Source organism: Alosa alosa, chromosome 3 (genome assembly GCF_017589495.1).
Source record: "Alosa alosa isolate M-15738 ecotype Scorff River chromosome 3, AALO_Geno_1.1, whole genome shotgun sequence".
NCBI lineage: Eukaryota > Metazoa > Chordata > Actinopteri > Clupeiformes > Clupeidae > Alosa > Alosa alosa.
The window spans coordinates 22,338,461-22,362,743 of NC_063191.1; the positions used below are offsets into that span (position 1 = coordinate 22,338,461).

Sequence of the window (24,283 nt, forward strand, 5' to 3'; positions counted from 1 at the left end):
AAGGAATTGGGGGCGACCCGACAAAATGCATATGGAGCGCGTCAGTGCTTGTTAATTTAAAACAGGAGAAAGAAAAAAGAGAAGCACAGGAAATAGTGCAGGGGGTTGTCCGGGGTCACCAGGTGGGACATATCCTCATGTTTGAGAGCAGTATATGTTCCTAGAAATTTTAGGTGAGTGTAATGTTAAGTGCGTAAGTGTTGCCTATCCACGGGACTTCTGGAAACATGAAAAGCTTGCTTTAGGACAATAATCCAGTTCGCGGTGAAAACTCTTCCAGTCGCACTCTTTTTTGTTAGCGACATTACCAGTGTGTGTGTGTGTGTGTGTGTAATTCATTGCCATCAATAATCGTTTGCGTTAGACAGCTTTACAGAAGAATGTCCTGGAATTCATCTCTCAAATGCCATGGGCCACTCAACACACGCAATAACAACATTGAAAGCTTTCTTTTCAATAGCCTACACGTTTGTGCTTTCACCACTGTAATAATTTAGATTACATGGCCTATTCAACACAAGTGTTATAATCTAAAAGGAAAAATGCAATTATTCACAATTATCCTATCAGTCAGCATCCTAATTTAATAACAAAAACGCTTTTGGCGCACGGTAATGCTTGCTCTTGACATGAATGAACTGGTCCTGTCTGTTGTGAAAGATACTTTTTTAGGACACTGAATTCAGCTTCCTTTGAGAAATCACTGAAGAAACCCGGCATCCAGGTCATTAGCAAGCCATGCTATTAGCAGTCAAAAGGTAGTTGCCATAAGTCATCTCTTCACCTCCCAACGCCTACCCTGTGGGGTGGGCCGGAGGAGGCGTTCTCTGGTGCTGGAAACGAGCGCAATTAGATTGGCACTGCTTTGAGAAAGATGTATGTTTAGCTACTGCCATAGATGGCATGGCCAATTGTAATGGATATTTGTTTTCTTCTTAAAAACTTTTGTTACCCGTTACTTTTACAGGATCAGTAAAATGCCATTGTAGAGGAGAGCACACTGCCAATAGTCTGTATTGTGATTACCACAGGCTCCTTAAGGACAATAGCATATTCAGTCAAAGAAAACCAGCTGGGGGAACTTTCAGTGGAGAAGTCACACCTTTTGTCATCTTTATTTTGAATAGGCAATACCAAGTTGGGCCCTGCACATATGATCTGTTGTACGGCATGCGGTTGAAGTGGATTGGTCATGATGTGTGTGACCACAGTTTCTTCTGACTGCTATTGCCTTAGGAATGAGGACAGTTGAGGAGGATGATTCTCTCTGGGTTCTCAGCTGCCAATGCCTGTTACCACACAGGGTGATTGTAGCAGGTTTTGGCTCCTTCCTGTTTTCTAAATATGTCTTAGTGCCCCACCCCACTGACACGGGTAAGGGATAAAGAAGGGTCTGGAGGCTCTCTCTCTCTCTCCCCACCTCTTCTTTCTCTAACCCCTTCCAACAGAGGCTCAGCCAGAGAAAACCACATTCGCGTCAGCTGTCATCAAAGCTCACCCTGGCCTTCCAGAAGCACCGTCTCCAAGACCCCTGCCCCTGCACCTGTCTCACTGGTCCTAATCACGAATTTTTTTTGTGAAGTTTTTATTATTTTACCAAAATTACTCGGCCAAAGAGCCTGGTGCTGGGGTGGGGGGTGGGATGGGGTATGGGACAGGGGGAGGAGAGACCATAGTTATAATCAGTCTTCATAATCAGTAATAATGTCCTAAGATGGCTTCCTTACTCTGTGAGGTCACGGACAAAAAAAGAGCTGCTTACTGATTGGCCCCAAAAAAGAAAAACAGAGACCTGTTTGTTATACAGCTACCATGCAAACTCCCATTAAACTTAGAAAACTTTTGAACAACTCTGTTGTTCACTCTTGCTGGAGCGGTGCCATAAATCAACACAGAACACCAAATATATTTAAAATATATTATAATTACCTCAAGACTCGTGTTACAGATAACACCCTAGTTATGCTCCCTTTAAATTACTGTTTTGACAATTTGGTAGCAATGTTCTGGCTATGTCATGGCTATGTCATATGGTCAGGGTTAGATATGTCATAAGGTCAGGGTGAATACAATAATGATGATGATGATACCAGCATTTTACTACATGGAAACATATACATTTCAGAATCATAAACATGTTTTCATAAATCATTGTAAACAGTGTCCCCACTCTTAGTAAATATGCTCAGCTCTAGAGTTGGATGTCAATAACCGCGTGATTGGACCCATACACTAAAGTACAGCCAGGCCTCATGCCAAGTGACACATAACTGGATTAAATTAAACTCCTTCAGATGGGCCAACCCTAAGCAACAGAGGAAGGAGTACCCCAGGAAAGGTTAAAAGGTCATAGGTCATAGGAAAGGTTAAAAGGTCATAGTGAAACAGCACTTCATGTGGCAATTGTGAGGAACTGCATTTTGATACAGTAGACACAGTTCAAGATCTTGCCATGCTGTGCATATTACTTGATTTAAACCCTGGTCAGTACTATTATCAATGTTCAACATTTGATGTGAATGAATATACACGTCCTGACAGTTCTTTAATAAGAGGAAATGCTAAGGAGATTCATGAACCAAGTGGGAAGGGTCAGGATAAGTCTTCATGCAGGCAGTAAACATAGCAACTTAGCACCATACAGATTAAAAGGCTTTAACTCCCTGGCAGCCTGATGGAGTTCTTGCAATGATGAATATATCTCATGAATGGAGAGAAGATTTGTTCAGTTGCTGGACCTTCAGTGGTTGACCATATTTACTGTTTTATTACTGTCTTTCATGAAAGTACTTTTGCATTTAACTCTATTAAATATGCTCAAACACATAGACAGAGACGGAGAGGTTTTAAAGGAAACATATTTGTATAGCCAACAGATGTTGTTTACGTACAGTGTCTTGAGTTGATGAGAAGTAAGTACAAGTACATGATTCACTATTTTTTCACTATCCAATCCCTGAGCGGAATCTACGAGACACTGCAATGAAGACCCTCAGCATTAGCAAGCCCGTTAAGCTGTCTTCAATATCGTATGTCAAGAAAAGTAGCTATAGCTGAAGCGTAGTACAGTGACATCACACATTAAAAGCTGCCTTGTAGGGATCCCAGGGAAAGCCTGCATTAAATGCTGTTCTAACTGCAGTGTAACCATATTAGTATAAATATCTGCTGTACAACATACAGTAATGGCTTTACGCAGACACAGCAACGTGATCGCAATGAGAAAACCAGTCACCTGAACAGAATGTGCACTGATACAGTAGATCAACTCATCTGCAGCTATCATGTGTGTATCTGATGAGGGATTTGACTGGAGTGAGCGTCAGTTGTTTGTTCCCAAGCCTCAAATAGGACAGGCATTGTCGGGGTAGTGTGTCCCTCATTCTCTCCAGCATCATCACATCATCACCCTGAGTCTTAGCCGGCCCTTCAAGAGGAAGGGTTTAACCCCCACAGAGCCCCCTTTGGGATGTATGAAGACACACTGTGGCTCAAAATTAACTCATACTTTACTGAAGAGACAATGCACTATACAATACAGTCAATAACTTTAAACATAACATAATACCAAATGAGTAATTATATGAATTGAACTCAAATGTTCAAATGTTCCTGGTATTGCAGTTGAAGAGAGTTAAACTCAATTAATAATAAGGATGTTTTTGTTTTGTATGACAATTTTTGTTTTAAATTGAGCCAATTGATTTGTTACCTAAATGAAGGGATCACAAAAGATTGTTAGTGACAATAAAGGTTAAAAATGATATAATCATGAGTGATGGTTGCAATGTTATTTATATTTACACCAGCAGAATGGCAAAGGTGAAAGTCATAGTGACTTCCATTGGTCCATCTCACCCATTGAGCCATCACCTGCCCATTACTATTTTTTGCACCTGGTTGCACCTACAGCCTGTGAAGATTTGTGCCTGGTTTGCAGATCACTGATGCTTTGCAGTATGACAGTTAGACTTTCCTTGGGTTCTGGTCTGACCTCCCAAACCAAGCAGGCCCAGCACCCACCCCCTTTCTGAGCCCCAAAAGGAATGAGCTTGTAACTGAGCCCAGGGACAGATGGACACTATTTATAGGCCTTTCTGGAGAGGTGTGAAGTTTCTTGGGATCTCTCTGAGTGGGGCTACAGCTCCTTAAGGGGACCGATTCAAAGCAGTTGGCCTGCCGATTAAAGCACCCCCACAGTGCAAATGGGCATTATAAAGTGGAAGGCTAAACAAAGCCAAAACATGGCCTTGGCCAAGAGAAGGAACCCATGTTACCTGATCCCCATCTTGGAATTTATGAGTCATATGGTCAGTCTATGTGCTGCAGGGCATGCCTAAGTCATTTGCCGTGTTGACCACTGCTGTAGGTCTGAGTGTGAGAGGGTGTCACCCTATCTTGTTGAAAAATAGTATAATATATATAAAAAACATGCACACAAGTATATATGATGTCATATTTGCTGTGATTTTATTTTCTGAATTCACGTAACTACTTAAAATCATCTGCAAATTGGTTTGCGGTTTCTAGAAATAGTGTGAATATTTAAAATGTTCAAGGTCTATATCTGATGTCAACCAAGGTTATGACAGATATTCTTCAGTGGACTCCATCACCAGCATTGTTGCTGTTGCAGGGCTCTTCATTTTAGCATTCAGTTTGACTCTTGACATCATTGAAAAAGTTATCCACCTACAGTATGTCATATGAGATGGGGTGGGCAGAAGATAATAGCAGAGGGCACTGGGATATTCTAGAATATTCCAGAGCTTTACCAGGCTGCCCCACCTGTCTGCAGACTCCTTGTCTCTTACTTTAGTGCCTGTTTACTCAATGCTGCCACCCTGTGTTTTTCTCATCATGTTAAAGAGATGTTGCTCTTGTTTATTTGGGCAGACATTGCGTATACTCTGCATATTTCATTATATTGAAAAACCTTAAATGCTTTTACTGCTACGTGTAGTGAGAAGGTTATGTTTCATCTTTGGTTTAATATTTTATGTATTCATGGATTTGGAGACTTGGTGCAGAGAAGTAATGTGTGTTTGTGTGCTCCAGTTACTCCAATACATACTTCTAACCATCTATCTATCTATCTATTTATATATTTTACAAAAATGTATTAGTCAAGGTTAACTGAAAATAAAGTATAAATATAAAAACTTCAGATCTCTAATGTTGAATTCTTGAGAACACAAAAGGTGTAGTCATCAGCATTGATGCTTGACTCTGAGAAAGACAATATTATCCCAGGAACATTTGCTTTCCTGACAGAAATAGCCTTAATTATTTTTAGGCTTTTTTGTATGGTTAAACATGTCTAAAAGCTGCACATATGATCCCAAACAATGTGAATGCCATTCAAATGACAGAGAAACATTCCATATCTCTTTAAGCACTGGAGTCCCAGTGGATGGATCCAGTGTGTTGCCGTAATAGAAAGTTATGTGTTTCAAAGGCTTCCCGTGTTCTTAAGAGACTGTGCTATTTTCCATCTTCAGGCTCATATAGCTAGCAGCACTGTGTTGTTGCCAGTGAGACAAGCATCGTGGAAAGTTGCTTATAACAATAAGATCCAGGAACAGTGAAGAAACCCTCAAACTGTTACATATGGTGTTCAGCTGTTGATGTGTCACAAAATGCAGGCAAATGTGGAAGATTTTGATGTACAAACATACACAAATTGTAGATTGTGTGTGCGTATCTATGTGGGAGTTCAAAAGTTTTCCTATCTGAAAATGTAATGTTATTAAGATTTGAATTTCTACAATGGTGTAGTGACCCGTGGAGTAGGGATCATTTCCTTTTCCACCCAAAATGTGAAATGTGCATGTAAAAGTTTCATGGTGATAGTCTGTTTGCTTCAAATTTATCCTAACAACATGTTTTGCAGTCCACAACCACTAGAGTGCACTGTTACTCTTTCATGATAAGCTTTAAGCACAGAAGTCTTCCTTGAATGACTCATTTGTGATTTTAACACCAGGGCATGAAACACTATACCAGTAATGAAATGACCATTGACTCCATAGAGGACTTCAGCTCCAGGCAGCCTCAGCACAGCACAGCCCTGCCCAGACAGCCTGGCACAGTTTCCTCTAATCTGACTGTTTTACTTTTGAAATATCATCACACTTCTTCATACCCAGGGGAGCATTGGGTAAGATTTGATAAAAAAAAAATCCAAAATTTTGATATAGTCCATATTGCTGCTGAAACAGCAAAGATAAAACATACAAGGTCTTCAAGCTTACCCTAAACCGCTAGTGCATTTAGTGCACTTTATGTTTTCATCATCCTACTTCAATCACTCAAGCCCTACTTCAAGCCCTTTGAATTTAAACATTATTTTAGACTCCAGTTCAGACATGGCCAGCTGTTACCTAAGGACTCAAAAATGGGGGTGTGCAACGTCCTGGGGTGATATGTCTCACTTTCCGGCCTCAAGACCATGTTGTGTAGTGGTAAAATAAGAGGTGGGAAAGGCATTCGGAGCATGTTTGATGATGGTGGAGGTTATTGTCCAATATTTTATAACAATACCAGTGGTATTAAATGGTTTCTAGAGTGTTGATGAGTGTACATATTGTAAATGTGGATAATACAGTGTGTTTTTTTAATGTCAAAAGTTCAAATTGGTGAACAAACTCTTGAGAGGTGGATAAACTCTATTTCTGAAATTTCAGAGGTAGGTGAACTGCGTTTACTTGGCGTTTAGCCTCCACTACATCCCTGCTCAACACCTCACCACCATGGTCACCTCACCTCAGAACCGTTATGATACAGAGATAGGGTCAAGTCTGTGGACGTTGCTAGGGTCACTGCAGGGCATCATGTTGTATTGTTCGTCATTAAAGACCGCTCTCTTTGCTGACACATCCCAGGTCACATTACTCACGCCCAACTGGCCACTGGTCACAGACTGCTGAATCCACCAGAGCGCCTACTCTGGTCTGCTGCAATCTCACCATCATCAGCAAACCCCTGCAGCTCCCCTAATCCCCGGCCATGGCTGCCCACTATTGTGTGATGGTTGGGTTGTGTCGGAGACAAGTCTTTGAAGGGCATTGTTTAGGCCATTCAAGATGGAGGGTGAGAGATGGGGGACAGAGTGTTTTGTGTGTGCCTGCATAGTGTGTCGTTTCATGTTTGCATGCACTAAGTTAACATAGTTTAAGTACCTTTAGGTTTTCGACCAGATTTTTATTTCCAGACTTCTCTTGGAGATGAAGGCATCCCTGGCATGATGTAGAAGTAGGCTATCAATGCATCACCATGGATATTGTAACCAGGGGCGTAGATTTGCGTGGGGACCGAAGGACGTGTCCACACCAATGTCAAATTACTGACTGAAATGTCCCCACCAATATTCAGGTTGAAATGTGGAAAAAAGCGCTCACATGCGCTACACAAAGAGTTAAATCATTTCTCACTTCAGTGCTGTGGATCATCTCGTACAGATCTTGTAATGTAGAGTAGCCTATAAGGGTAAATCGCTGTGATTTGAAGTTACCTATAATAACTAAGCCGCAATCTCCTGCGCAGCATGGCGCTCTACAAAGCATATGTAGTGCGTCCAAATTCACCCATTCTTCTCTGTTGAACTCCTCGAGAAGTAGGCTACTCATCATGTGTCACATGAAAAAGCCTTTTCTCAGCTTTTAAACGGTGCTAGCTAGCCACTATTTGCTGTGATAAACAGTTCGCGAGAAAAATAACTTCAAGAGATTTAATAATTATTCTCTGCGCCATCCCCACATCCATTCGTCTTGGTGGAATATCGTAGGCCTACACACTCTTCACACAACACATGACAAACCATAGGCCTATATATCAGAATAAACAGCAGACCTCACCGAACACAAAGGTGTAATGCATTCCCGTGTATAGTTACTGTAGCTGTTCCAGAGAAAGCCGGTTTTTAAATAAATTGTAGCAAAATTCAACATGGTCTTTCGGCTTTAAGCATTTCTTAAAACTGAGCTGTGCTTACATCGCCTAGATATCTGTAATTATTAGAATCAGAGAATATACAGGCAGCTCACGGTTAAGAGTTTGTCAATGTAGCCGCAACGTAGTTTGTTAATGTTTTCTTTTCACAAAATGCTAAGCATGCATGTATTTAAGTTTCTTAAAACTGAGCTGTGCTTAAATGGGTCAATGCATAATTTCATAACAGACCAAATAGAAAATAAATGTTAAATGTTAAATATAGCCTACATATCTGTACATATTAAAATCAGATTATGTAGGCTACACAGTATAGTTGGATCAAGTTGGACAGTTTTAAATCATGCCAATCTTGTCTCACATTTTAATCATGGATAGTAGTTAGACAATACACATTTGAATAATTTTATATATCTATAGTGGCTGGTGAAAGAGTTGAGAGGGGGGGTGTTAGTGGTCCTCACCAAAGCTCAGACCAAACCTACGCCCTTGTAACAGAACATCAACCAATGCATTTGCCAAACAATACCACCTTTTTAAAAAACGAATCCAAAATGTTCTAGCAGCATTTTGGTAAATGTAACACATGATGACCAAGATGCTTAAATCAAATGTAGGTAACCTCAATTATGTGTTTAGCATGAGGCTTAAATAAGTAAAATGTCATCTTGGTTGGGTTACATGTCTCTTCTGATGTTACAGTGTCAGCCTACATGAACTCCTCATGTGGGAATGCATGCCCAGTAGGCATGATACATTTCTCATCATATCAATCATGCACAAACGCATGCACACATAGTGTGATCAAATGTTTCTAAATACTCTAGTGAATGCAAAGTAGCCTAGGCCTACTTATAGGAGAAGAATAATAGTAGGTCAGTGAGTTTGTAACAATAGCTGTATAATACAAAATAAAACAATGAAATTGTTATCACTACACCATGGTTCAACTTCACACTGGAATGTCCGTCACTGAAAGGCATTAACCAATCGTCGATCAGTGCGCGATGTAAGCGATGTAAGCGATGAGTTTGATGGCAGCGTGGCGGGCTTATGGAATTCCTGCAGTTGTGGGTTAGGTCAGAGTGCAACTCTGCACTTTGGCGTTCCACGCGGCACGCCTGGCAAAAGCTTACGGCAGCTGACAGTTTCTCAGGCAAGACACGAGGACGCTGCACTTTCATTCATTTTTTTACAACGGGATATATAGTTGTTCTTTCGACCTAGTCTCTTCTGAAAGTGACTGAAAAAAAGGATAAAGTTATTTTGGGCGATTTTACCACAACATCATCTCCCGTTGTTTGTAATTTTATAATGACAAAGATATTAACGGCTTGCACAGTAGCCAGGGTAACATTACTGAAGCAAGGATGGCTAAGTGGCAGAAGCAGGAGTCTTGTAAACTGGAAGTCAACTCGTCTGTTCAGTGTAAAGGTAAAATAAAATGCTAATTATTAAAGCTCATGAACATTTTATCCAGCCTCGTTATCAACCAGTCTGTCAGTTACAATTTTATTTTGGCCCTCTTGCTTAAGCCAGCTAAACCGGGGTCAACAAAGAAAATTACTTAAGCCAAATTTGCTAACTTAAACTTTGTGAGCAAATGTAACCATTGATTTAAATATGTTTTCAAAAAAGACCTAAGTTTAACCTTATCCAAAATAACTTTAATGATAAAGGAATTTAATACGTTTTTAATTCTCTGATACGTTCATGGTCTGATTTATTTGGCCGAATATCAAATTCCCGCTTTCAAAAACCATAGGTGCTAGTGGGTGTGCCTGCCTGCTAGTGCTGGCTGCTGCTGCTACCCTCGACGTGCTACTTTGCATAATGTAAACATTGAGTAGCCATGTCAGCATTTGATTGGCTGTTTGTTATTGTGTTTTCATAGCAAAAATGGTGAAATCACATAGGTTTGTTTGGTTTCATGCCAACACAGTGAGTATAGTTATCTAGGTCCACGAAATACCGAGTGAAACGCCTCATTTGTTAACCGTAAATCGCTGTGGGATAAGTTCGGCTACGTAATCATACTTGTTTAGCCCATGTATCAGATGTGGAATTATACTACACTATTGCTGAGGCTGTTTATTCACGTTGGAGGGCTAGTTGCATTGAATTGCGCCATGTGTTGAAGGAAGTATTTTTTATTTTATTGGGAAAAAGATCCTATATTATGGCTGAAGATAGCAATGCCAACATTCCAATCAGTTATCTATCTATCTATCTATCTATCTATCTGTCTTAAAGCAAACATGAGGTTGTATTACAAATCTTCACAATTATTCATGATGGCAAGGCATAAGTCAGGTGAATCCTCACATCAGTGTCAGTTCCACCATAGGTTGAAAAGAGGGAATGCGATTTACATTTGTCACGTTCCTGTCCTAATTATTTTGATTACTGAGAAGCACTAGTAAGGACTAATGTCTGTACTACTGTCCTATCTGAACCCTTATCCTCAGGCCCAGACTGCTCACCTTGTTTTGGAGGATGGCACTCGAATGAAGGGCTTGTCCTTTGGAAAGAATAGTTCCATGGCTGGCGAGCTAGTCTTCAACACAGGACTTGTAGGGTGAGGCATACACAGTTTTCATTATGATTGAAAGGCTTGAATGCAACAGAAACTTTTTTTTTGTGGCTGAATCTATTATTCTATTATCCATTATGGTTACAATGTGGTTTGTGGTGTAGCACTTTGTTACATGCACCATGTTTTTTGGGGAGGGATTTATGTTGCGTGCTGGATTCACTGTATGACTCAAAGCACCCGTCTTCAACATATTTCTACACACAGGTACCCCGAAGCTCTGACTGATCCTAGCTACAGGGGCCAGATTTTAACTCTCACGTACCCGATTGTGGGAAACTACGGCGTTCCCAATACACAGGAGCTGGATGAGCTGGGATTGAGAAAGCATTTGGAATCCGACCAAATTCATGTGGGTTTCGAGCACTTCCTAAAGTTCACTGATTAAACTGCTGTGTAAATGCCACATCCAATATGTCTTTACTTTGTTACATGTTTGCCTCTAAGATTAATTTCTCTGAAAGATTTTGCAATATTAGCTGCCAGTCATCTGGGCCAATGTTGCACGAGACCTTCAGTGGTGACTCTAACCCCTCAGGATTGTGACTGTATTTTATTTCTCAGGTGTCTGGGCTGTTGGTGCAAGACTATAGTTATGAATACAGCCACTGGAACTCAGTCAAATCCTTGGCTCAATGGTTGGAAGAAGAAGGGGTATTTTTCAAAGTGTTCTTTCCTCCTGTGTATTATGTTTGGGCTTCTTGTCGTAAATGCTTACTTCATATTAGATTTTAAATTTAATTTTCCAATTTTAAGGTGCCTGCGTTGTATGGTGTGGATACTAGGATGCTTACTAAAATAATTCGGGATAAGGTAGGCTGCCAGACCCACATACAGTATTATCTTAACTGAACTGTTTTCACATGAAGGATAACGTTTTCAGTTGGCTATAGGAAAATATGTGTCATTTATCTTTTTATTATATTTAGGGAACAGTCTTGGGGAAGATTGAGTTTGATGGGGAGCCTGTTGAATTTACAGACCCGAACCAACGTAATCTAATTGCAGAAGTCTCTACAAAAGTAAACACCAATGGTCCTATATTCCTTTTACTTTTATATCAATACTGTTTTGTGTGTGTGTAAAAATGATTTTCACTTCTTTCTGTTAAGGAAGCACAGATATTTGGGAAAGGAAACCCAATCAAAGTGGTAGCAGTTGATTGTGGGATCAAACACAACATAATCAGACTTCTTGTCAAGGTAAATTATATGGAAGAATTGACCTGATTGATTTGCAGAAGGAGATGGCATCACATGACTTGCAGTATGGTATCTTGTGTTTAAGTTGAAAGAATACAAATGTGATGTTTTGAAATGGTCCCTCAGTTGTAGTTTTGATTCAGTATTAGATTAGATTAGATTCAACTTTATTGTCATTGTGCAGAGTACAACTACAAAGACAACAAAATGCAGTTTGTGTATAGCAGAAATGTGATACACAAAGTATAGACAGGCCAAGATATATAGTGCAGTGTAAACAGTAGTATACAGTTGGTTTACAGAAGGCAGTAACCTTATAAGAGCAGAATAAATATGACAATGTAGCATGAACAACATGTACAGATATATGCAGTGTAATTATTCTTCATCTATCCTGAGTTTGGCATACCTGTTCATCAAAAGCTGTCAGTGAAACCAGAGATCTCTCCCAGCTTCCATGTGATAAGTGACTTGTCTACTCCTGTGCAGCGGGGAGCAGAAGTACATCTGGTACCATGGGACCAAGACCTGATGAGCCTGGACTATGATGGTCTGTTTATTTCCAATGGCCCGGGGGACCCTTCACTAGCTAGGCCCCTAATTGAGAATGTCCGCAAGGTACTGTCTGTGTACATGGAAGTGGAGGGAAAACTGTGTCCTTCGTCTTTTGCTGCACCAGTTTGGCCGACTTCAGGTCACCACTTTAGGCCAAAGCATATCACTTACCACTGACATTCAAACCTATTGTGATTTACTTTAGTAAGACAAAAGAACTGACTGATTGAATTTGATGTGATGGTGGAGACGCATCAGGTTTAATCTTAAGACTTATGAGTACTAGAGCAATACCACCAGTGTTTTTGTACACAACTCCTGTGTTGTATCCTTGTTGCTGTTTAACTTGGGAAATTTGAGAGAATTGTTTTTGTCCTTGTTTAGGTGCTAAATAGTGATCGGCCCCAGCCTGTGTTTGGCATCTGCATGGGGAACCAGATTACTGCTCTTGCGGCAGGAGCTCATTCCTACAAGCTGCCTATGGGCAACAGGTACAACATTAGCATGTACTGTAACTTGTTAAACGAGCAGAGTTGTAATCTTTTCCTACCTGTAACATATAACACTTGTTCTCTACAATATCCACTTTCTTTTTTTTTCTTCTTTCCTTGAAGGGGACAGAACCAGCCAGTACTGAATGTGATGACAAACCAAGCCTTTATCACTGCACAGAACCATGGGTACGGAATTGACAGCCAGTCATTGCCACAAGGCTGGAGCCCTCTATTCATCAATGCCAATGACGGGACCAATGAGGTAGAGTTTAGCTGTCTTTGTTCTAACCTTTTAATTTCTGTTTCATGGGGTTTCACTGAGTAATATTGGGTTGTGCATGTTTTGTCTCCTCCTCACCCTCTCTCTATCCTCCAGGGTATCATGCATAACTCCAAGCCGGTCTTCACAGCACAGTTCCACCCAGAAGCAAAGGGAGGCCCTACTGACACAGAGGTGTGATTCCAGATTACCCAAATTGAATTATATGTTGTTCACAACACAAACTTATTCTTATAAGTAATGTTCTTATAAGTAATACAAATGTTCTGCAATTTCATTGTATCCTTTCATAATACAATAATGCAGTAAAACAATTATGTTATTCTGCTAGCGCAGTGTCCAGGTGAAGTGTTATTGCAGATTTTGTTATGTTACATATGTTACATTGAGATGCAGACATATTAAGTAAGGGATAACGACCGCCGAGGTGTCCTGTTATACGAGGGTGAGAGGCAAAGAAAGTTGCCTCCGCCCAAGTCCATTAATTCCGTATAACAGGACACCTAGAAGGCCGTTATCCAGCTTATATCATTTTATGGTTGTTACCATTCATAAGCATTGATATGGAACGGTGATTACCGGTAAACCTTTTTTACCAGATCTACTTCATAGGTGTCCCGTTATTCAGAATTAATAGCCACCCCACCAGCCAATCAGAAAAGAGTATTTCTTCTCTCCGGGTGATAATACATCCATAGGAGCCCTATTGTGCACTTGTGTATTAGTGTTACCCTAACAACATACCAAGGACACTTCTGAATTCATATTTATGATATGTTCTTCATGCTCTAGTTCCTGTTCGACACCTTCATATCGCTCATTAAGAAGGGGAAGGGGGCCAGCATAGTGTCTGTGATGCCTCCGAAACCAGACATTCCTCCGAGAGCTAAGGTGAGATGGGTGAACACGTGAACATCCCCGAGAGGGGAGCTGCACATGGCTGTGTGTGTGTCTGTGTCTCTGAGCGTGTGTGTGCGCCCCCTCCCAGGTGTCTAAGGTGCTGGTGCTGGGCTCTGGGGGCCTCTCCATCGGCCAGGCAGGCGAGTTTGACTACTCTGGATCCCAGGCTATCAAGGCCCTGAAGGTAACAGTCTAAGCATTGTTACAGTAGTACTCTAGCATTATTTCATGAAAAAGTGTGTCTTAGAAGGCAATCCATTGTCAGTTGCTGTTTCCATGTTACTTCTATTTCTAGACAACTGTCTTAAATACAAATATAGACCATATAGCATATGATGCATTGGTGTACAAGTCACTGATATGAATGTTTTGTCTTGCAGGAAGAGAACCTCAAGACGGTGCTGATGAACCCCAACATTGCCTCTGTGCAGACCAACGAGGTTGGCACCAAGCAGGCTGACTCTGTCTACTTCCTGCCCGTCACCCCACAGTTTGTCACCGAAGTCATCAAGACGGAGCGGCCAGACGGCATCCTGCTCTCCATGGGGGGCCAGACAGCTCTGAACTGCGGTGAGTCACCCCGAGGGCGCAGCCTGCTGCTCAGGGGACAAGTGCACAGAACACATTAGCCTGATGTATTCAGACATCATTTCATTATAGTGCTGTCACTGTATGAAATTATCAATGTTAATGGCAACCCTGAGGTGAAAAAGTCAACTAGACGCATATCTACTGATGGCCTCACAGAGGTTCTCAATTCTTGTGTTGTGATTTTGTTCACCGTTTGGACTTTGGATGTATTGTGTTTGCATTCTTTTGTGTGACAGTTTTATCTGTAGTGATTATCTGATATGCTGTCATTGACTGTAATCCTTTACACTTTGCATTGAATTCGGCTACATTTTCCTTGTGTTCCTCCAGAAGTTTATCCACTGTGCTCAAATATCAAAAAACCTTTCACCAAATCGAATGTTGTACAGCAGTTAGTAAAGGTAAGATGCTGTACAGCAGTTAGTAAAGGTAATGTGGTATGTTATATTTTCTGCTGGCTACGCAGGTGTGGAGCTGTACAACAGCGGAGTCCTGCAAAAGTACGGCGTGAAGGTGTTAGGGACACCTGTGGAGTCCATCATGGCCACTGAGGACCGGCAGCTCTTCTCAGACAAGCTTATGGAGATCAATGAGAAGATAGCACCCAGCATCGCTGTGGAGACGGTGGGACACCTCCTCATGCCTGCTATGCTGTAATAACAAGCTTTCTTACAGTGGAATGAGTGTGTTGTAATGGCAGACTGTGTCCTGTAGGTGGCAGATGCCCTGAAGGCTGCGGATAAGATTGGCTACCCTGTCATGCTCCGCTCTGCCTACGCACTCGGGGGTCTGGGCTCCGGCCTTTGTGCCAACAAGGACAAGTTGGAGCAGACGGCACGGAAGGTGAGCAGAGAATCAGTTCCCAGCTCTTAAGAGCGAACTCTTCGCAGTGGTGCCTCTGTGGCAGCAGGACCGCTCTCTCTGATCCAGTGTGTTTGCGTGTGGATGTTGAGAGCGAACTCTGTTGACGTGAGGTGCGCTGTGTGGCCCTGCAGGCTCTGGCGATGAGCAGTCAGATCCTGGTGGAGAAGTCCCTTCTGGGCTGGAAGGAGGTGGAGTATGAGGTGGTCAGGGACATCTCCAACAACTGCGTCACCGTCTGCAACATGGAGAACTTTGACCCGCTTGGCATCCATACAGGTACCAGACTCAGACCACTGGACCAATTACACCATTACGGCTTCTACACACAGTTGCGTGCATTGCAGTGCTGGAGACGCATCCCATTCACTTTACATGGGCTCACGTCAGCCGTTGCCGAACTGAATTGGGGGTCCGTTGCGTCGCGTTTCTCCCGTCGCTCGCGTTGAGAAGTTCAGCTGTTGCTGCACCGACAGACGGCACCGGCCAATCAAGCCAATCGACGGACGGCACCAACCAATCAAGTTACGGTTATACTTCAAGTCATTTGCATAGCTACCGTCGGGAACACCCACTGGCATGCGTTGACGGAACGCAACTGTGTGTAGAAGCCGTTACACCACTAACTGGCGCCACCCCACCCAGTATTACTTACTTCTGCTCACAGTATGTCCAATGCACACATCCTTTGAATTCATTATTCATTATTTGTGTACAGCTGGACTGCAGACCTTTTTTTTTTATCAAAAAGGATAAAAGAAGCCTCTCTTGTCCTTGCAGGTGACTCCATCGTGGTGGCGCCTAGCCAGACCCTGTCCAACGAGGAGTACCACATGCTGAGAGAGACGGCCCTCAAGGTGGTGCGGCACCTGGGCATCGTGGGAGAGTGCAACATCCAGTACGCCCTTCACCCCTCCTCTCTGGAGTACTGCATCATCGAGGTCAACGCCAGGCTCTCCAGGAGCTCAGCGCTAGCCTCCAAGGCAACTGGGTAAGTCGTCAGCAGTGTCCTGCATAACAACCAGTGTTTCCCCTACAATGTATTCATCAGCGGCACAGCGCCGCTCCTGGAATTCAAGCGCCACTGCAAAAAAAGTTGCCTAATATAAAAAAAAAAAATAGACGCAAGTGAACTTCAGGAACAGCTGCCGTTCGTTCAGGTTTCATGTCAACAAATAATAGTAGGCTAACGTTGAAGGCGCAGTCAGGGATTCCACAGAAGATCACGCTTGTTTGTGTTGATGTTTAAGTTTATTAGCAGACGCAATTTTGTGGAAAAAAACGTAGCATACCTTATGTTAACCAAGGAACCAAATTAAACATGCCAGCGAGATAGCTCGCCCCTACCTTCAGTAGCCTATTCCCAGATAAATTCCACGCATTGTTTCGTTTTTGTTTGTGATACAGGCAATGCTTTCAAGCCCTGTGTTGCTAACATACCTAGGCTGTGTAACTAAGGTCTAGCTAGCCTATTGAATACGCAAGCATTTACATCTGAGATAGTTTATAATTCCTGTAGAGCTCACCAAAATTATAGATATGACACAAAATTATAAATATAGACACTTATCTGCTATAATCCAAGATAGATTTTCTTCAAATTTTTGACCATTTATTTTACCAAATGACATGGGAAACATAATTCATTTCATCCACATATTCTTATGCACCATGCACAACAACGCTACTAAGTTAGCTTAAAACCGTGATAATCAAGCCAGCGTCACGGGCCGTCACGGCATTAAAGTGACAGGCACTCAATTCAACTTGCACAGCACCAATACAGTGTAATGGCATGAAAGAGAAGTCTATATAGTTTATACAGTGCTGTGCAAAAGTTAAGACACCCATGCTGAAATTGGCTAAAGGGAGGAATAAAAAACATATTTTGCCTTTTGTCTTAATGCCTTAATTAAAAAAAAATAGGACATCAATAATTTTTTAATTTATCGTAAATAAATAAATGTTATATATATATATATATATATATATATATATATATACATGTCTTAACTTAACTTATATATATATATATATATATACATGTCTTAACTTATGCACAGCACTGTATATTCTAAATAGTAATAGTTTGTACAGTGGCCTACAGTGTACAGTTGCTAATACTAATTATTACTAGTGGCTGATACTAATAATGTAAATGGTGAAAGAGAAACATGAATAATCCTGTTCAAGTACTGCAATAATCATGCTTTGTAAATGCTTGTGCTGATGGTTATGTCATAATTTGTAACTCAATTTTCTTTTCTTTCTTTCACAAAATCCACCAGAAGTCACCATTTAAGGAGTCATTTTTTTAAATTTTTTCTCTCTTTTTTTTTTTGGGGTGGGGGGTCTTCCTACGATCAACAGCACCGCTGCTGTAAAAAATTCTAGGGGAAACACTGACAACAGTTATTTATTAGAGTTTCCTTCTTTCCTCCATTTTCTTTTTCTCCCCCTATCTTTAAAATGAGGTAGGTTATGCTAGAGTAGATGCTTTGGATGATGCATTGTCTGACCACATGCAGTGATGCACTGTTGTAGATAGTTTAGCACTGCATCTTTCCCCCTAAGGAATTCCTGATTTATTCATTAGAATATGAGAAGCTAAGCAAACATGCTTTATCATTTCATTTCTTTAACAGTCCACCTCTCAGTGACAATGACGTACTGTGGATGAACACAGATAGTTATGTCCACTGCTTACTCTCCCTCCGTCCCTCTCCTCAGCTACCCTCTGGCTTTTGTGGCCGCCAAACTGGCCCTGGGCATCCCTCTGCCGGACATCAAGAATGCTGTGTCGGAGAAGACCACAGCCTGCTTCGAGCCCAGCCTGGACTACATCGTCACCAAGATCCCCCGCTGGGACCTGGACCGCTTCCAGGGCATGTCCCGGGAGATCGGCAGTGCCATGAAGAGTGTGGGCGAGGTGGGCCACAGATGTTACTCTTCTACTGTTACACACACACACACACATAGCGTCTTGATTATCAGATGCTCAAATAGACGTAATTAAACAGCAAGTTAGTGAATTACAGTATTTCAATGAACTGGAATGGCTCCTTTTCTCCAAGACATGTAGGTTTGCTCAACTGTACTGTAATGATGGCATTCTGTAAAAGGTATTTTTTTCTCCCTGAATTCAGTGTATACACTCACTTTCCTAAGAGATCGAAATAAGATGGATAGCAAGTGCATACTTTTGTGATGCATTATGTTTTTTTCAGGCCTTCAGAAAGACATCACACCTGTTTATGTAGAATCATACAGTATGTCATTTTGACAACAAAGTCTCCACACTGCATCTTTAAGGTATTCCTAATACCCATTGAACTGTCATCAGAAACGTCTTTTCAGAAGGACATACGTCCTTCGCCACAATGAATGCATTCACATCAATCCCCTCAAGGGCACACCTTTCATCTGCAGTCTCACGGTGTGTGTGTGTGTGTGTGTGTGTGTGTGTGTGTGTGTGTAAGTAAGCATATGCAGCTGTCTTGTCATTCAGCCTGACCTCCTCCTCTGTTCCCATGTTCTCCCTCCCCGCTCCCCCGCGGGACCCCAGGTGATGGCGGTGGGCCGCACCTTTGAGGAGAGCATGCAGAAGGCCCTGCGCATGTGCCACCCCTCCGTGGATGGCTTTGTGCCCCACCTGCCACTCAAGAGGGCCTGGGCCGACGAGCAGGACCTGCAGCAGGAGCTGGCCGTGCCCTCCAGCACCCGCATCTTCTCCCTGGCCAAGGTACAGCGTAGGAGTGATGGCGAGGGGGTGGGGGTCACAGGGTCAAACAGATCAGACCGTTGATAGTTGATGGGGATTTTTTTCTTTTCTATTCCAAGGACAGTTTTTAAAAAGTTGTTTTGCCATCTCTGCTGCATCCTTCACAAAATCCTCACTGTCATTGTTTACACAGTCTGTGTTGTAATTAGTTAGCAAGTATTCCTAATCATTTATTCATGTGACCTATGATGGTGCGTTTTTCATTCATTTCATTCTTTGTATTTTTTTCAATCTCCTTCACTGCTAGCGCTCATCAAAAAAAAACTCATCATGCCTCCTTTTTAAAACAGAATGTATCATGAGTGTTGAACACGATTATTGATGCTGGCAGATTTATTAAGAAATAATAGCCCAAATCACATCAGGCCGTGGAACATCAATAACTCTCAAGGTTGGCCTTGCTGTGGCGCCACTGTAATTTCATGTTGCTCCCTGGGTGCGTAATTTCATTCCAAGCTGGTTATGTCTCCTATCAAGCGGATGGCTGTCGAGTGCCACTCGTTGATTGGTCGAGAGGCCGACAGGGGCCCCAGCGCTCTGATGGTGGCCGTGCTGAAACTCATTGGGTCACAGCTCATTGGCTCCCCCGTTTGGTATTCAAGAGAAGGAGTGAGCCTGGCTCTTGCGTTCAGGCCGCATTATTTCCCCTGCTTAAAGACGGCCCTAATAGAACACGTCCCCCGTTCACTGAGTGGCTCCGCAGAGCATCCCAGCTTTATCGCCCATCTGGTGAATCAGGGGGCAGGAAGTGCTGATTGTGTTTCCCCTGCACTCGATGCCTTGCAGGCGCTCCACAGCGGGATGGGTGTGGATCAGATCCACCAACTGACCGCCATCGACAAGTGGTTCCTGCACAAGCTCCGACGCATCACTGAGCTGGAGCAACACCTGGGCCAGTACAACAGGTGAGACAGTGTGAACACACTAACTAACATGACTTTCACATGTACACACACACACACACACACACACAAGCAGTCTTCATAAAGGAACCTTACCGTTGTTATTTTGTATCCCTGCCATTCAGTAACAAAATTTGAGCCGTTTCTGGAGAAATACACACACACACACACACACACACACACATAGTGTTTGCACAGGATCAGTGTTTGCTTATTTAACTTGTTTCATACACTCTTTGCAACACTGCATTTCGGTCATTGCTTCTACCTTACCGAAATATGTATACCGAAATACCGAGATGTGCATGCCAGTTATGTATCCACCTGCTGCCTGCAGTCTACCTCCAAAACTTCAAATCTCCAAAAACTGGGAAATGTCAGACTAACCGAAATAATGAATCGATCCATGGTTTTAAAATGAAGTTTGATGGTCATGCAAATTACGGGAGTTTTCCGGGTGAAATACAAAACGGTAGGGCGCCGAGAGATGACCTTGAAATGTGGGAGTAAACTGGAAAAAAAGTGATTGTTGGCAGCAGGTATGACTCATTCATAGTATTAAGAGGTATTAAGCCCTCTCATTCGCAGAGGGCATGCAATGTCATGTCATAGACACTAGATGGAGCTGTAAGAATGTCTGTGAGCAAACATGCTCTGCCTTAACAGGTTATGTTGTCTGTTCAGTGGATTTTCACCTATTTTTTATTGATTGTATGTAATGATTCCCTTGTCCTTGTCTGGGCAACCTGTGATTCCTCAGGCTTTTAGGAAACACTCTGAGATGAGTTATCTGGAAAAGTCCGGTTGGCATGCTGTGAAAGTAAATTGTCTGTTCTTGAAACTCTCACTGCCTGAAAACTCTTAACTGCTTTATATCTTAGTATTTCTGTGGTTTGGTTGTGATTTTCTGACTAAGAACACAATGGCAGACAGCCAGTTTATTGTTTGACAGTTTTATTGTCTTAGCAGAAGTTTTAGCACTGTAGATGGAGAAATATGCCAGCAGAATTTGAATTCAATATGTCTGGTCTACTGGGAGATTGGCTTTTAGGAAGGATATTTGGTGCTTTCTGTTGGACATATAGGAGAGTTGAGATCAATTTCCTCCTTTCTCTTTCCATTTTTTAGCAGTAGAATTAAATAGCATAGGTTGCTCCTTAAGCACTTTTCAATATCTCCTTTGGCCAAGTATTTTACTTTCTGCTGCTCCATAAGACTGTTAATGTTTTGCTCTTTAAGGCCAGTGGGTGCATTGGGGTGAAGATCACTTGACATTTCCGATAACCTCACGGTGTGAGGTCTTAAATAATTGAGTGATAAAACGATAGAAATCACCACAGAATGATCGCCTTTACCTTTTTTTTCTCGCCTTAAAAAATTCGAAGCGCTTCCCCCCCCCAGGCCTTGAAATTTTAATGGCTTGAAACGGAATTGAAAGAGCCTGTGTTGGAGAGGTGTGGCCGGGGGATTTTGAGCACTTCATTTATTGATGCCTCATCGATTGCGCTGCACCTAATTTCCTGCTCCTGTGCCGACAGGCCGGCCTAAGCAGGACCCTGGCCTCTGCGTCTGGGCTTAGTGGGAGACGGCCAGCCATGCAGCCTGAGCTCCGAGCACAGCGCAGCGTAGCGCCGCGTGCCGCCACGCCACACGACATCTTAATTAAACCCATTCATTCCTCCCTCCCCATTTAACCCAGCTAGCGGTGGGAGCAAATCCCCGGGCATGAATGCGCTCAGATGCATCAGGGACGGGACTTAGAGTTTGTGTGTGTGTGTGTGTGAGAGAGTGTGTGTGGAGAGGGTGGGGTGTATGGGGAAGTTCTCTCTTAACTCCTGGCACAACTTCAGTCGGAGCGCTCCGTCACTGGGGCCTGGTGTCATTGATCGCTTGGCTCTGTGTTGCCTTCGATCCGCAGCTTCTCCGTGCCTCCCGAGATCCTCCTGAAGGCCAAGCAGGACGGCTTCTCCGACCGCCAAGTGGGCAGTGCCCTGGGCACCTCCGAGGACGAGGCCCGGGCACTCCGGCTGAGCCAGAATATCCGTCCCTGGGTCAAACAGGTGAGAGCGTCCGGACACTGGGTTGGCATGGAGCCAGCAGTCAGCTAAAAGCTGCCAGTGCTTATATTAATAAACTTGTTTTGTTCCACCCAGATTGACACCCTGGCTGCAGAATACCCAGCGGTCACCAACTATCTATACTGCACTTATCATGGCCAGGTACTCCTGCCTCTGCATTAGATCAGATCTTTATGCTATAATGTTTATTATTCTCTTAGTCTTTTGGGTCTTTTTCCCATCTGAACCTTTTTGTCCATGAATAGGAGCATGATTTGGAATTCACTGACCAGGGTGTTATGGTGCTGGGATGTGGTCCTTATCATATTGGTAAGAGTCTGTCTTTGGATTTTATGCTGTTTCCAATTACACATTCATTCCAGTGTATCCAGCTAGGCATTTTTTCTAAAGAGAAACAAAGAGTTTTTAGAGGAAATAAAAGAAAAGGAACTAAAGTATCCAAAGCAGAGTGTTCCTAAGGACTCTTTATCAGATATTTATGCAACCTCCTGCAACCCCTCCCCTGCCCTCCTGCAGGCAGCAGTGTGGAGTTCGACTGGTGCGCCGTGTCAAGCATCCGCGCCCTGCGGCAGATGGGCCGGCGCACGGTGGTGGTGAACCATAACCCAGAGACGGTCAGCACGGACTTTGACGAGTGTGACCGGCTGTACTTCGAGGAGCTGACCCTGGAGCGCATCCTGGACATCACACAGCAGGAGGTGAGGGGTCACTTTCTTCACACACACACACGCACACACACGCGCACACACGCACACCCACCCGCTGGCACACACACACTTCCCTCCCATAACCCCCCAACCCCCCACCACCCCACCCCTCTACTCACCACCACCAGCAACCCCCGCAGTGAACTGGAATGGTGGACTACTGCTCCAGTAAGGGCGTTAGCAGGGCTTTCCTCACATACTGTAGACTTGAACTGATTAGGCAGTAGAGGTTCACCCTCCTAAGTGTTCTCTATCCACCAGACCAAAACATGAAATAAGCTGTCTTGCTAGCAATGAAAGAGGCGATTTAAGAAGCTGGTAGAGGATGTAAGTTTATGATGTAGACTTTGAGGGAGGCTCTTTCTCCGACTTGCATCATGAAGACCTCTTGCACAGCATTAGCTGTAACATTTGATGTAGTAAGTTTGATATTTATCAGTTTTTAATAGTTTAATACTGTTTAACAACAGTTTAATAAACTGTTTTTAATAGTTTAATACCGTAGAACAGGTTTAACAACCCCCCCAAAATATATATATTTTTTTTGTAGAATTGAAGAAGTATGAGACGTGCACAATAAGTCTGACTAAGAGGGTCTCTTCTTCCCACTCCCATTCCCTGGATTTGCTCCCGTGGCTCAGATCATATGAAGGCTTTCCAGTAATGCTCCCCCCTCGGCAGTCACTCTTCCCAACCTCAGAGCCCTTTACATAACTCTTACGTAACACCAGCAGCTCTGCACTGGGAGGGAAAGGTATCCATGTTTCATGTGACATAGAAGACCGCTGTGTAACATTTAGTTTGAGCAAAATGTGATGACTGCTTGGTGTGTAGAGTAGAACAGTTTTGTTATTTGTTTGTAGCATTTGCAAGTGGCACATATTTTCTCAAGAGACACTGGCCTGCCACATAGTTTGTATTTCAAATTTGCACATCTTGTAGATGTTTATCATGAAAATCAGGCAAATTCCTATCTCACCCTGGAAGCCCTTTATCTTCTGTAAAGATTTCCCATTCCTCTGCAGTCATTCTCAAAGGACTTCATAGACCAGGTCTCTTCAATTGGCGGTCATTTGTACTGGCCCTTAAAAAAAAAAATGAATCTTTAGCAAGTGCATGAGCTGTTTTCCACTGTTGTATCTCTCGCTCGCTTTAGTCCTGCAGCCACTGCACCTCAGCCCATTGCACAAATTAGACTACATTACAATTCATTACATTTGTAATTTGAACGTAAGTTCCATCTTAGTTTAGTTTCAACCTAAATTGGCACTACGTTGGAGTTTATGAACTACTAATATTTAACAGGTTGCACCACACAAATAGTTTCTGTCAACAATATCGCAAAAAACCACGGGCACAATTTCTGCAAAACTTGGTAAAAAGGTGGAG

General features: G+C 42.7%; 1 protein-coding gene across 1 annotated transcript in view; it reads left to right on the forward strand.

Moving 5' to 3' along the window:
* Positions 1–9,037: 9,037 nt before the first annotated feature.
* cps1 (carbamoyl-phosphate synthase 1, mitochondrial) overlaps positions 9,038–24,283 on the forward strand; it is a 40,252-nt gene continuing 25,006 nt past the window's right edge. Inside the window, exons 1-25 of the mRNA XM_048239854.1 lie at positions 9,038–9,384; positions 10,419–10,528; positions 10,751–10,895; positions 11,108–11,197; positions 11,300–11,356; positions 11,473–11,565; positions 11,656–11,745; positions 12,235–12,363; positions 12,685–12,791; positions 12,915–13,056; positions 13,171–13,248; positions 13,867–13,965; positions 14,063–14,158; positions 14,355–14,544; positions 15,032–15,189; positions 15,280–15,408; positions 15,561–15,705; positions 16,207–16,417; positions 18,157–18,355; positions 18,992–19,168; positions 19,994–20,112; positions 22,028–22,169; positions 22,263–22,328; positions 22,433–22,496; positions 22,704–22,885. Of these exons, the coding sequence (XP_048095811.1) occupies positions 9,265–9,384; positions 10,419–10,528; positions 10,751–10,895; positions 11,108–11,197; positions 11,300–11,356; positions 11,473–11,565; positions 11,656–11,745; positions 12,235–12,363; positions 12,685–12,791; positions 12,915–13,056; positions 13,171–13,248; positions 13,867–13,965; positions 14,063–14,158; positions 14,355–14,544; positions 15,032–15,189; positions 15,280–15,408; positions 15,561–15,705; positions 16,207–16,417; positions 18,157–18,355; positions 18,992–19,168; positions 19,994–20,112; positions 22,028–22,169; positions 22,263–22,328; positions 22,433–22,496; positions 22,704–22,885 (3,138 nt within the window). The 5' untranslated portion in view covers positions 9,038–9,264. The remainder of the gene's footprint in view (positions 9,385–10,418; positions 10,529–10,750; positions 10,896–11,107; positions 11,198–11,299; positions 11,357–11,472; positions 11,566–11,655; positions 11,746–12,234; positions 12,364–12,684; positions 12,792–12,914; positions 13,057–13,170; positions 13,249–13,866; positions 13,966–14,062; positions 14,159–14,354; positions 14,545–15,031; positions 15,190–15,279; positions 15,409–15,560; positions 15,706–16,206; positions 16,418–18,156; positions 18,356–18,991; positions 19,169–19,993; positions 20,113–22,027; positions 22,170–22,262; positions 22,329–22,432; positions 22,497–22,703; positions 22,886–24,283) is intronic.